The 13054-nt window shown below is 43.6% G+C and overlaps 1 protein-coding gene across 3 annotated transcripts in view; it reads left to right on the top strand.

Annotated features, from left to right (window-relative positions):
• The window catches only part of LOC142579590 (cell adhesion molecule Dscam2-like), a 237618-nt gene that overhangs the window by 172659 nt on the left and 51905 nt on the right, over positions 1-13054 (top strand). For all 3 annotated transcript variants that reach the window (XM_075689965.1, XM_075689964.1, XM_075689966.1), the window contains exon 3: positions 12830-12997. In XM_075689965.1, coding sequence (XP_075546080.1) covers positions 12830-12997 — 168 coding nt within the window. The remainder of the gene's footprint in view (positions 1-12829; positions 12998-13054) is intronic.

The raw sequence follows: 13054 nt of genomic DNA, 5'->3' as shown, positions 1-13054 counted from the left end.
TGACATAGAACATTACCTAATGTGCTGTACTGTGTATAATGCGGAAAGGAGGGTGTTATTTGGGTCCCTCAAGAAGACGGGAGTTCCTCACAGTTCTCTTCAGGACATTGTTTTCCCGCTCGGGAACCGGTTGTGTAGGAAGGAGGTCTCTCGCCTTCTTTTAAATTACCTACAGGACACCGATTTGGCCTCCACATGGTGAACTGAGGAGTGACCATTTGTAATTGTGAGGTCTGTGTCTGATTTATTTATTTTAAGTGTCGCTACGGTAGAGCAATTGCCGGCAGCAACTGCAACGCTAATCCCACCAGTAGCCTACAACTCAACTCAACTCAACTCAACTGATAATGTCATCCAGGTTAACACTGCGCAGCTAAAATATGGATGGATGACTCGATCTAGGTTGCTAGGATTCCACGTGGGAGGAATAGCAAAAGGACGTAGCCAAGGTTAGGAGGGCTAACGGAAGGGGAAGTTTGACAAATGCTACTACAATTCGAATGGTGTGTGATGTACATGTTGCGGTACACTCTTGCAGTAAACAAGCAGAAACGGCTTGCACCCTGGGAACGCACGTGATGTTCCAAACAATCTTAAACTTTGAGAACTCCTGCTTTAGGGTATGTAGTCTTTGCACCTACTTCTGTTTGTTGTTTTCAGCATTAGCGAAAAAGCAAATGTTGCCCTATGTTTTGCTTCGCTGTTTGGAATATCTTCGTAACTGTGTGTGTGACAAAAACAGTAAGAACAGCAACGACGATGAAAATAGTACCATAACAAATCACTAACTCCTCAACTAAAATCTAATTAAAACGCTTACTACTTCACCACCTTCGTAGGCAGAGCACGCAGCTGACTACCGTATTGTTATTAGGTGAATAGTTGCAATTTATATGTTAGAATGCTGAAATAATAATTGAAAATGGTGCATTCTCTCCTCCACTGCAATATTATTCTCAATGCAATAGTTAATTTGCGTCAACAGCTTTTCTTTTTCTTTTGCCCAATGACACCAATCCTACCTTCTAGGATCGCTATTACCAGTCTAAAGATTAGCTAATCTACTGAAGTTCGCCTTCAAACTCTCGCGTTGTCGCTTCCTCACACTTCGTCTCTAATGCCTGGATCCAACTTGAAGTCACGTGCAGTGCGTGTTCAGGAAACTCATCTGCCTGGTCAACGTCTCCAAGATATCACAAGGCCTGTGCACTTCAATCCATGACGTCATGCTACCTTGTCCTATTGCCGTAGAATTCAAAGCGGATGCTCCCGACTAAGTCGCGGTGATTTTAACGTCACCGCTTTCGTCACGCCGGGCTTTGCAGCCGAAATTTTGGTTCAGGTAGCATCACTTCATAAATCCGAGTGCACAGACCTGTTATCTAGGAGGTGTTAGACTGGTCCCACGAACCGCGCGTAGTACTATTAAACTCATAGCCGCATCGGTGCAGCAGCGGTCTCGAGATATAGACGCACTGTTTGGCTGCCTTATCTACTTCTTGCGAATTATGTTTTCCTTTTTAATTTCTTTATTACCTTATGACCGGCGTACGTGATGTTATAGAAACAGACGTTTGGGTTAATTGGTAAGACATTTGAAACAGAACAGCGCGGTATTCGCGGTATTCGCTCGTCCTTGTCGTTTCTCCGTTCTTGTCCCCGTGAATACCGCGCTGTTCTGTTTCAAATATGTTATAGAAGCCAGCTGACAATGAACAGAACAAAAGATCATCTATTCGAGCAAGACACTCATTTTGCTGGCGCCGGCAACGAGCATTTTAATGCTTGAGATGGGTGACTGAGCTGAAGGACACTAACTGCATCGAAAAATACATCCTGCACTATATATTACTGTATATGTTCGGTTGAGCAAGCTCATAATCTTAGGTTGCGGATTCACAGAGTTTTTTGTCTTGAGAATATTTTGATTGTGGTAAGCGCATACCGTAAATTGCTTATCTTTCGTACACATACATGCGTCATTTTTTAATGTATTCAAATGAACTGAAGATGCGACGTATTTGTTTTTTTCGTGAGCTCTCACACATGCACAGTTGTCGCACGGTCAAATGTAGTTGATCAAGTACTGTTCAAATATTCCAAAAAGAGGGACTTCCGCTGGTTTCGCCAACTTCTGGAAAGTCCTATAATGGACAGATGAGGTGACCAACGCTATCTTGGCGCCTGCATGTGAGTGCAGATCAAAGAGTGCCAAAACACCGGCCACCGCGCGGCGCATCTTGCATGTGAGGGCCATGCGGTCGGGCAATGCATTTGTAATAGTAAGGCTGTGTAATACATTTTCTTAATTGGTCACACCTGACGGAAGGCAGCATAATCACAGACATGCACCACAGGGATTAGGAATTGCACACGGGACCAAAGTAAAAGACAACTTGCAAATGCGTGCACAGGAGTTTAAATGCGTAGGATGTCGCTTGTTCGAATACTTTTTAGGAGTAACATATAAATAAATTTGGGGCGGAATGTATGATTGACGCATCCGCGCGTACCTTCATATTCTCCTTATGCTCATATTCTTTATATTCCCTGCAACACAAGTAACAGAGAGCGCCATTTATATGAATCACTACGAACGTACGTGTCATCTGTGTATGCATATGTACATTGTGCTTCTGAAAAGTAAGAAAAAAATAGTGCATAGCTGTACTCACCTCCGATCTAGTTCAATAAGTCTTCTTTATTATTATTTTTTGAATCAGGTAGTTGGAATCAATCTGTCGCCCTGAGTAACGTTACCTCTGCTGACTCGATGCTTTGAGTCAGTTTTTGCGGACCACTTTCGCGTACAAATGGCCTTATGAAGAGGAAGCTCGTCGAAGCTCATTGAGTGCCTGCCCTACTAATGTCGGTAGTATTAATAATTTTTTTACGAACTAAAAATTCTTATATTGCAATTTAAGGGAGCGATGGGTAGTTTTTTTTTTCAGAGAAACACACCGCTCTACACACGTTAGCGAACGCCGAATCAAAGATGCTCGCGCTTTGTTAAAATATTATTTCCATGAGCCATAGCCGTCCATCCCATAGCGCTTCAGAGTGCTCCATAAAAGTTCTCTCCGAAAAAAACATGGCACCAATTTAGTGCGCACTATAGCCGTAAGGTAGTCCTTAATACTTCTGTTGTATTTTGATGGGATGTTGCTTTTCTTCGCAGTCGTCATTGGCGTCATGATTCACGTTACGCCGCTCTTGTTTCTTTCCTCCTTATACACCGTCTATCGACTGAGTTCCTATAGCGTTTTGTCCACTATTCTCGCTCAGGAGCTAAGGAACAAATCCTCCACAGATCATGGCCGATCTCTATATTTCAAAGTAGTATCCCCGAAGCGCACCATTACTTCCGAGAAACCTATAAGAAATATGACACTAATGCTTTTTCGCGCTATAGTTATTCATCTTATATGCTCGGTAGTTCGCTAGAGGTTCGGGTTGTTTGATGTTCATAACAACTACTTCAAAGCCAACGTTTTGACACATGCTACCTGTTTCTTTTTTTCTCTTCAAAAAGTTCTTGCATCTCCAGTTTTCTGGGGCAACGTCCCTAACCAGTTAGGAGTTTGCTTTTGCAGATGGGCTTTCTATGACTGCTTCGACTGTTGCTTCTCGGCTCACAATGTGTACTACGACAGCGGTAGCTCACGTTAAACTTTCCGGGCGCGCTTGCCGTTCGGCTTACGGCTGTCAGACGAACGGCGCCTATCTCGAACGCGCCAGGCGCTTTGTACACATGGAGCGCATACAGTGTTCGCGATTGCTTTATTTTTCGCTCATTTACGCCGCCTTTTCTCGCCTTAATTCATGGTATTTTCCTCCATTTTGTCTCCTAAATGCCACACGTATTCTCTGCCACACTACACCTCTTGGTCTTTTCGTACTGCTGACTAGCCGTCTTCTGACGTCGTCTCCTGTAAGATGTTGCTGGGGTTCCGTAATCCCTCATGTCCACTGTGCGGTAATGTTTACTTTCAGACTACAGACTAGAAGCGCTACAATGTTGTCTGTATGCCTTGTTTACTTTTCTTTTACGCCTGACTTCCGTATTTGCGATTTTAGAAGAAAGAGAGAGAGACAGCTCAAACTTGCACTTGAACGTTACTGTGTGCACATCGGAGACCACGAGATACCTAAACACTCTTTGATCAGCGTAAAGTCTCGACTTTCTTTTCGGAATAAAGCTCACTACTTTAGCTTCATAATTCGTAACGCCTTTAGCCTAGCACCACTCGTAAGTGGGCGATATTCGCGCAAAAGTTTTTGTGGCAATGCAGAAAGAAGTAAGGGGGGAGGGAGATTGAGGGTATGTGGGGAGTCCGGCAGAGTTTGAAAGTGCTTTCTATTTGCTAAAGAAGATAAGGAATCTGCCTATTTCCATGTGCGACGGTGTCGCATTTGCCCAAATGAGGAGCAGAAAAACAAAGAGATAAGTCTCATTTGCCACCTTGTGGTATATTAAATTCCCGCTTTAAATGTAAGCGCTGCACCAAATACCGTACTTGCATGATTCTACCGCGCCCCCGATTATAACGCGCAGGTATATTATTGCCCAAATAAAAAAAGAAAATAAGCTTGGTGCCAATTATACCGCGCACATCAAGTAACGTAACTTTAGTTGACACGTACCGTGTTAAAACAACTTCATGAAACTTTATATGAAGACACACAGACACAATCACACCTGAATCTTAGTGGCTAGTTGCTATCGGAGTCTGACGACATCTGCCTTTCACTGTCTACCGACCACAAAAAGTCATCTTCAGTTACATCTAATGCATTAGAACTGCCACACGCACAGCAAACTGGAAAATGGCGGCGACCGTACACAAAGGCATCAAAAAGAAAAAAAGAAAAAAAAACGTCCGTTCGATGGAAGTTCGGCTATAGCTACCTTCAAATCAGCTTTATTTTAGCAAAAAGGGGGTTCCTTTTTTATTGTAAGTTGAATTAGTTACTTTTGTAACGCGCATCCAAATTTCAACGCAATTTTTATTTTAAAAACATGTGCGTTAGAATCGTGCAAATACGGTAAGTCATTTCGCGTTTCTGTTCGCCAGCTTAACCTATCAGAAATGAGAACGGAGTATTATTTTCAGGAGTGCTGTTACGCATGCGTGTTCAACCTCCGTAGTTCTCCCGTCGTTGTCACTGAAAGCTCTCTACGATCGTATTGATGTCGTCGTGGTTTCACTGTATATTTTTTCATTACGCGCTGGTGTGCGCCTGTGCCGGCCTTGAATTCATGGTTGCTTGTCCGATTGGTGAAGCAAAGCTCTATTACTCCCGGTTTTGGGTCGTTGAAAAACACTTCGGCCTCATTAGGAAGAGCTCACTTACGTATATTTCTTGTATATACCTAGCTTAATCATTCGCAGAAAAACTAGCATCCTACATATTTTATGCAAGCAGGCAGCGAAAGTAAGTCCAAATAAAATGATCATTTTTCCTGATAGTCTTGTTAACCAGTATCCTTTTGTGTTTATTGGGATACTTTGCAAAACATTCATGCGTATTGGAAAATATCTGGAGCCTTTCTGTGACAATTATTCGGTCAAAATTCTGTAGCATCCTGCTACTCAAGGAAATTGATCTTTCTCGTGGGACACAATGTTCGCGACAGCTATCGAGCTTCTGTCAACGCAGTGGCATGGCAGAGAAAAATGTCCTGTTTTTGGAAGCCTCTCATTCGCCCTAATTACCTTTAAGCAAATGCACTTGATAACTGCAGTGCACAGTAAAACCCAAGTCGCAAACGAAGAGTATTGCAGACGGTGGACAGTTAGTTGCAGCAACGCAAAGTTCAGACCGCTTTTAAAAAGCAGTTCGATGAATAGGAAAAGTTTACAAAGAAGAGCTTTATATGATGGACGACAGATAATGGGATGAGCTCTCTGGTTATTTCCTGTGGACTATGTTGTGTCACTTCAAAAAGACTTGATAATATTGGCTCATAGTTTATTCACATCGTAGAAGGTGTTATGCGTGAAAAAAATATCACGCCCAATACTCCTCAGCTCTTCAGCATGTGGCTCAGTCACATATTTAACTGTGCACTTTATAATATAGTTTTGTCGGATGAAGAGCAGACGGACAGGTAATGGACACACAACGACGTGATACCGTAGAAGTCAAAATAGCCTCACCATATTACAACGAAAATTTCAAAGAAACAATACGAACAACAGTATCACGTAACACAGTTGCATCAAAAAAAATACGCTGAAAGCAACAGTGCGAGTCACAATATCAGATGTCATACATATATAGCGAAAGTACAAATACAGAATACTCTTACAAACGACATGCTTTTCTGCAGGCGTAGAAGAAAACGCTAAAGTATAAAAAGGCGGAATCAAACCTTCGTCCTCATACATGGCATGAGGGAAGAGAAGTTCACAGTAATAATGGAAAAGGAACTTCCCAAGCTGCCTTGTGTCGCTCAAATAGGGGACATATTACACTTCGCTTTTTGACAAAAATTCCTGCGTGATCCCTTGCAAGGAAAAATCATTCTCGCCGTGTTTCATCTTTAACCAGTTATACTTAGCAAAAACTCGTCTAGCACCAGCTTAATCAAGCCTCTAATGCCTGAGGCAGCAACATTCGTCTAGCTTTTTTTTTGTCGATACCTCTCACCGTTAAGAACGTGCAATAATTCTTCTAACTTCATGTGGCTCCTCGCTCGCGTGCCAGTCTCTTCTCTCACTTTGAGCTTCCAAACTGATGCCAAGAAAAGCGTTCCTCAATCATTTCCTGCTGTTTTTTATTGGTCACGTTCAAGCGGCGGTCCTTTACACACTCCGCCGACACTACTGAAGCGGAAACGGTCGTACTCCGCAAAGTCATAAATATTAACTAAACTCGTTATGTCCACCCAGCTCAAAAGCAGTCCTGCACTGCGCAAACTTTAACGAAGAATTATACGGCCGCTCTCCACGCGTCGTCGCCTTCCCGTGAAGCGGGCGCCGCCTATAATCAACGTCACAATGATCCGTAGTCGACCCAAGCTGTCCCCCTTCCTGTTCACTCCGCCCATTTTTGCACACATATCGGAAATAACGTAAAAGGAAATTGCAAAGCGCGAACACTTCATTATTTCGAGTCACCCTCGCACACAGGCCACATTATTCGCTTTTCTTTTTTCTTTCTCTCCAGGAGCACGAAGCTAGACGGGGTAAACGAGACTCGAAAAAAAGAAAAAGAAAAGAAAAGCACACACTCGGGCGATCGATAGACTAATGCACACGACAGCTTAGCCGCTCGATGAAGTTGCAGAGATATTGATGGGCGGTACTCTGCATAATTGCGCTGATGGCGAAAACGTGTTTTATCTTGCTTTTCCGTGTAATTTTATTACCTTTCCCTAAAAACCTCGCGAAGGCCTCAATCTTCGAGTTTTGTTGCTAGAGTTTTGTTGCCAGATGTTGCTGTGCTGAAATAGTTTTTTCCTGTCTTTAGCTCTGTTGCTCCTCGGTGATTCGAAACTACCCAATGGTAGTGCGACAATTTGCTAAGCATTCATAATATTATCCAATATATTCATTCATGCAGATGCAATAGTAGCTGTAAACTTTATCTATGTACCTTGTAATTATCGTTTTAATATCGTGGAACACGCATGTGGAAGTGGAAGGTTTGATTTTCAAGCCTAGAATCCTCGGTATTGCTTAGCTGCAATTTTCCTGATTCGGTGTCCTTGCTTTTAGGGATGTCAGCACCCGAGCTTTCCTTTATCAGAAGCAATGATATGCAAAGCAAAGATAAAAGTGATGATCAATAAGTTCCTACGGGGTAGTTTCTTCTGTTGCTAAAAGGCTCACGGACGCATAAAAAGGCCATGGGTAAAGCGAACTCAAAAACTGTATACTACATGCACTGCAGTCCAGCAGGCCATTTTTGCAGCTGACGTTATGTGTGTAGTGCCATTACGGCGCACGAATTTTTAGCCATGTTTGCTGGTGAGTGCCACACTGTGTAGGAACTTCGAACTCCTTGATGTGCTGTAAAACTCAGAACAAAAGCAATCAAGAACTATTGTCGCAAGTGTACCGCCGTGTGTGGTGAGACGTATCGAACACAAGCTTATGGTACGTTGATCTGGAAGTATTCACCAGTGCTCTCCATGTAATAAATGGCAGTCTTCTTGATGTGCCTAGGAGTTTCATTTTGGAAGCCCGTAACCGCTCGAGGCAACTAAAGCATTGTGCTAGCACGTATGATGCGCCATACTAATAAACTCATCATCTTCTTTATATAAAACTTTACGCACTGCTAGAATTCCAATTTTCTTCCTGTTGAATGAACCGTACGCCTATGTTCAGCCATTCTTGCTTTGCGCGCTGAAGGTATTCTTGTTTCTTTCTTGAACAGTCTTCTTACCTAACTTTATAGGGGTTTTGCATATCTCGGGTTTGTCTATAGAGAAACCTCTCAACGATGGGAACAATTTCAATACATTGTAGTGTTTCAGGAACCTGAAAATGTGTCAAAATGTAGGTCTCAACGTTAGAAAAAGTGAGAATTAATAGCAGGGTACGTAGAATTAACGCTACATGCACAATTAGCACCAATTTAGTTGAAAATGAACCACATTGCCCTGTACAACTGTAAAGGGTGCACTGCCGTAGATAGAGTCAGGTTGAGGAAAAGTCACCGTGTGGCAAACTTTTTGGAAGTTCAGACAGTTTGCTTGGACATAGCGAGGATTGTGCGAGGCTATAATGTGTGGAAGCCGGCTTCGGTAGTCAGTCAATAGGAGGCGAGAATTAGCCGCAGAGTTGGTGAAATTAGCTATGCAGGTGCAATCAGCGCCAATGTAACAAAAGAAGGTCGCAGTTTCGCCTGAAAAGTGAAGAATCGATTGCGATAGCAAATTACCAGGCAGCTATACGAAGTAAGGATGTACTTTTATTGGCCATATCAACTTGTAAACATTCGCTTGCTAATTAAATCAACAAGCATGGTAGAGGCGCACACAGCGAACACGAACACATCACACTCGATGAGCGTGGACACTCGCTGTCAAAACGCTGGCACGAGGAAACGTGGCAGCAGCAGCGAGCGAAGTCGCCTTTTTGCGCTCTACATATCTATGCTGTCTATCGCTTCAACGCAAAGTCAGCGTCGAGAGCACGCAGCGCGCACAAGGCTATGAGCCGCTGACGCAACTAGACTGTGCCCTCAGGGAAGATCGCTCTCAAGATGCGGCCGCGCGACCGCGCGCAACCGCCACATGCGCAGTTCAAGCCGGAGTAGGAAGCCGGGCCTCCTCGCTCCACTTCCCCCGGTGCCTCGCAACGCTGGGTGCATCACGCGTCATGAAGACGGCACGCTTCCTCTTCGTTTTCGACCCTTTCGCGCGGGCGAGATTGATCCGCGATCGTCTGCTCCCTTCGCATGCTTTCACTCGCACATACAGCGTACGGCACGCGGCGACGGTGTTATCGCCCTCGGACTTTACACGGAACCTCAGATCGACGCCGACGTCGACGCCGATGGCAGAAATGCCCCTGGAGTGCCCATATAATTGCTATCGCAATACAATGGACATTGTAATGCACCCCTGTAAAGGGTGCACTGCCGTAGATATAGGCATGTTGAGGCAAAGCCACCGTACAAAGCACTTTTGGGAAATGGAGAGGGTTCGCTTGGACTAAGGAGGCTTCGCGCGAGTCAAGGGTGTGTGAAAAGCGGCTTCGGCAGTCACCACTAGATGCAAAAATTACTCGCAGAGTTGACAAAATTAACTGTACTGGTGTAATTAGCGGCAATATAATAATAACAAAGCTGTTGCACTGTATCCCTGTAAAGGGTGCACTGCCATAGATATAGATACACTAAGGCAAAGCAACAGTACAGCGCACTTTTGGGAATAGGAGTGAGTTTACTAGGACAAAGGAGGGTTCGCCCGAGCAAATGGTGTCTGAAAGACAGCTTCGGTGGTGCCGATATGCAGGGATAATTAGTCGCATATATGGTAAAATTCACGGTAAGGGATTTTTTAGCGGTTATATCGTAAAGAATTTACTTTAATGCACCATAACCTGCATTATTCCTAGGATCGACGCACTGGCCTCTCGGTAAAATAATATTCTAGGAAGTATCAGCCAAGTGCCTACTCTAAAGACGAGGTCAGCGTAATTGCGCCTGAAATATGACACGAATGAGCTTCGAAATGAGCGAATAATGGCAATGAAAACTGGACAAAGGAGAGGAATTAGAGATAAAAATTCAACATTTTTTTTAAAATCATTTAAATCAGGAGGCATACAGACATTCTCTTCTTTAGCTTGTCACTAGGCGGGCCCTCTCAATTTTTTTTTTGTCTTTACTTGGCGCAAGCCTTGTTTTCTAAATAGCTGTCGTTGAAAAGAAATGCAGTGGTTGAAGTTGACAGAAAACACATACACTCACGCAGCAACCTCGCTATTCTCTGCCAAGAATGCCGATGCTTTCCAGAGTCCAGTGAAACAGCCATTCCAAGAAAGTATTGAAAGCAAAGGGCACGTGAAATCTATGAAGCATACAAGATAGCGACGAAAGCAATAGTGCATGTGAGCACACCGTCAAATACTCTGCTTGACGAAGAGGGGACATTTCTGGATGGTTGTTCCCATGCTTGACTTCGCTGCGACCATTTTATTTATTAATATATTCAGAATAGCCCCAAGGATCCTCGTGGAAGGAAATTACATGGAGATGATGCATGAGGTGATAAAAGAGTGGTTCACAAATGAAACAAAAGGTAACAAAATATAGCAAGATTATTACAGGTTATAACGGCTGCAGCGAAAGAGAAAGTTACGGGATAATATATCTATATGTAGTTATAAAATGGATAACATACGTGAGAACCGTATATTAACATAAATAATGACAAAGTACGACGAAAATATGTATGCATAACATGGGCTAAAGTGGAAGAATACATTGCACTACTGCGCCACAGTTCCCGATATTCAGTAAGATATTGCTATGTTGCGATGCGCAATGGCAAATTTTTCTAGTGAATTGTCGTTGGAGATATGAATAAATGGGCGAACGACTAGGTGCGAAGGATTTGTTTGACTTTACATAAATAATTGTAGTACGAAAAATAGTTGAGGGTGGCATAACAAAGCCATCGCACAGAAATGAATGCTGGTATATTTAAGGAAGACTGAAAGGCGAGTAATTTCACAGTGGTATCATACAGCTTGACACAAACTGGTATCAATTGATACGAATTGAAACGAATTCCCTTCCAATGCCGTCATGATTTCCTCTTCCTTTTCAGTATTTATATTCCATCTACAGCATAAAATAAACTTTGGTTGATGCTCAGCACCGCGTCGTTCGCGTTCTTTCTTGATCGCCCTTTCCTTCACGCTGTCCTTTGTGCCGTTCAGCACGCGTCAGCACTCTGGTTCCCAGTCAAGGAATTTCTTGCAGGAATCCTAGAGTTGGTATGCCAACGTAATAAACAAGCGGAAATATTTGCTGTATCGGGGGTATTAAATACCAACGTGAGAGAAATGCACTTTCGTGCCGCATGAATAAAACACTATTGCTAAAACAGGCTTCCGACAACCTATGTTTACAGTTCCTGGTTTTAATTTCTCATACACCTGGGATCATCAGCATCTTTCTGGTTTTTTTGTCCTTTTTCTATCTCAATATATTTCTGTAAGCTTCCTTGCTCACCTTTTTTTTTGTTTTCTCTGTCAACATATAGCTTGGGTTACATTCTAGATCAGTCGGAACCAGCTTGATGCTTTTCACCCATAGCAGCCGGCGCAAAAGGCGAACATCATTGCGAGAAAGAGACGGGACGCTATTTGGGAGAAATGTGAACCGTAGCTTAAAGGAGTGACCCACTGATGTTTGACAGCCGCCTTTCGCGCTGCCCTTTAAGCTTGTTTTTCTTGCAGATCATCGCCGGGTCAGGAATGTTGTGTCGCATTTTCGTAGCCGCTCTGAAAGGTGATTGTGCTCGAACAGCAGTATCAGCGCGGCTGCCATGTTGCTTGTACTTCTTTCCTTTTTGCCTTGAGGAAATACCGTCTATAACCACTGCAGTTTGCTGTCGACCTTGCTTTGTTCGTTTTTCTTTCGGAACTGATATTCATCCGTGTGCGAACACATGCATGTACTGGAGAAACGGAATACTCATACATCCTTCCCCAGTGTCAACCATGCAATGAAGGAAAGTGTTCAAGATGTGCCGACATGTTTGATAGTGAGAGTCAGTAAATAGGGAAGGCAAATGTGATGTTAGCTTTATTGCGTTTCAAACGGTAATTTTCTTAAAGTATTCAATTATGGGTGCTGAGCGCCAGAAACTCGGTCTGATATTGAGGCACACCGTAGGGTACGGACTCCGTATTAATTTTGACCAGCAGGGGCTCTTGCACTTACGTGCACCAATATTAAGGTACAAGAGCGCTTTTAAATTCTACGCGCCTCGAAATGCGGCCGCCGTGGTCGGCATGGAGCCCGCTACCTCGAGCTTAGTAGCGCAACGTGATATCTACGAAGCTTCCGCAGTGGGTGACTGTAATAAATGTCTCTTTTTGTTGGTTGTTCGTCCAATTGGATGAGTGTATTCGGAAGTGACCGCTGCTAAACACTGGCGAGAGTAGCGTCATGGTGTTGTCTTTCGATGCAAGTACCCGCACACTGCGGGTCTTTGTCAAGAGCGCACTGAACTCCCATGTCAGCATATCCTGGTGATAAGTAAATATAATATGCCTCAAAAACAAAAAAAAGAAGCTAGAAAAGGTATCACGTACGAGTCTCATCAGAATGGCTTCCTTTTCTCTTGCCTTTGCAGTTATCCAGCAAGAGTACGAAGTGAACGTGCACGATGGCTTTGCTACAAGGGGGAGCACTGCCGTGCTGACCTGCCAGATACAGCCGGCAGCGGCCAAGGACTACACGAGTGTGCTTTCATGGCTCAGAGACGACAAGTACCTCATCACGGCCGAAAGCCAGACACAAGGTCAGATTCACATGAAACCTGGAATTTCTTACGTAAGTTAAAATCAACCGCCCAAAT

This window comes from Dermacentor variabilis, chromosome 4, assembly GCF_050947875.1.
Source record: "Dermacentor variabilis isolate Ectoservices chromosome 4, ASM5094787v1, whole genome shotgun sequence".
NCBI classification, from domain to species: Eukaryota; Metazoa; Arthropoda; class Arachnida; order Ixodida; family Ixodidae; genus Dermacentor; species Dermacentor variabilis.
The sequence above is the reverse complement of the archived record's forward strand: the minus strand, read 5'-3'. Positions and strand labels throughout refer to the sequence as shown.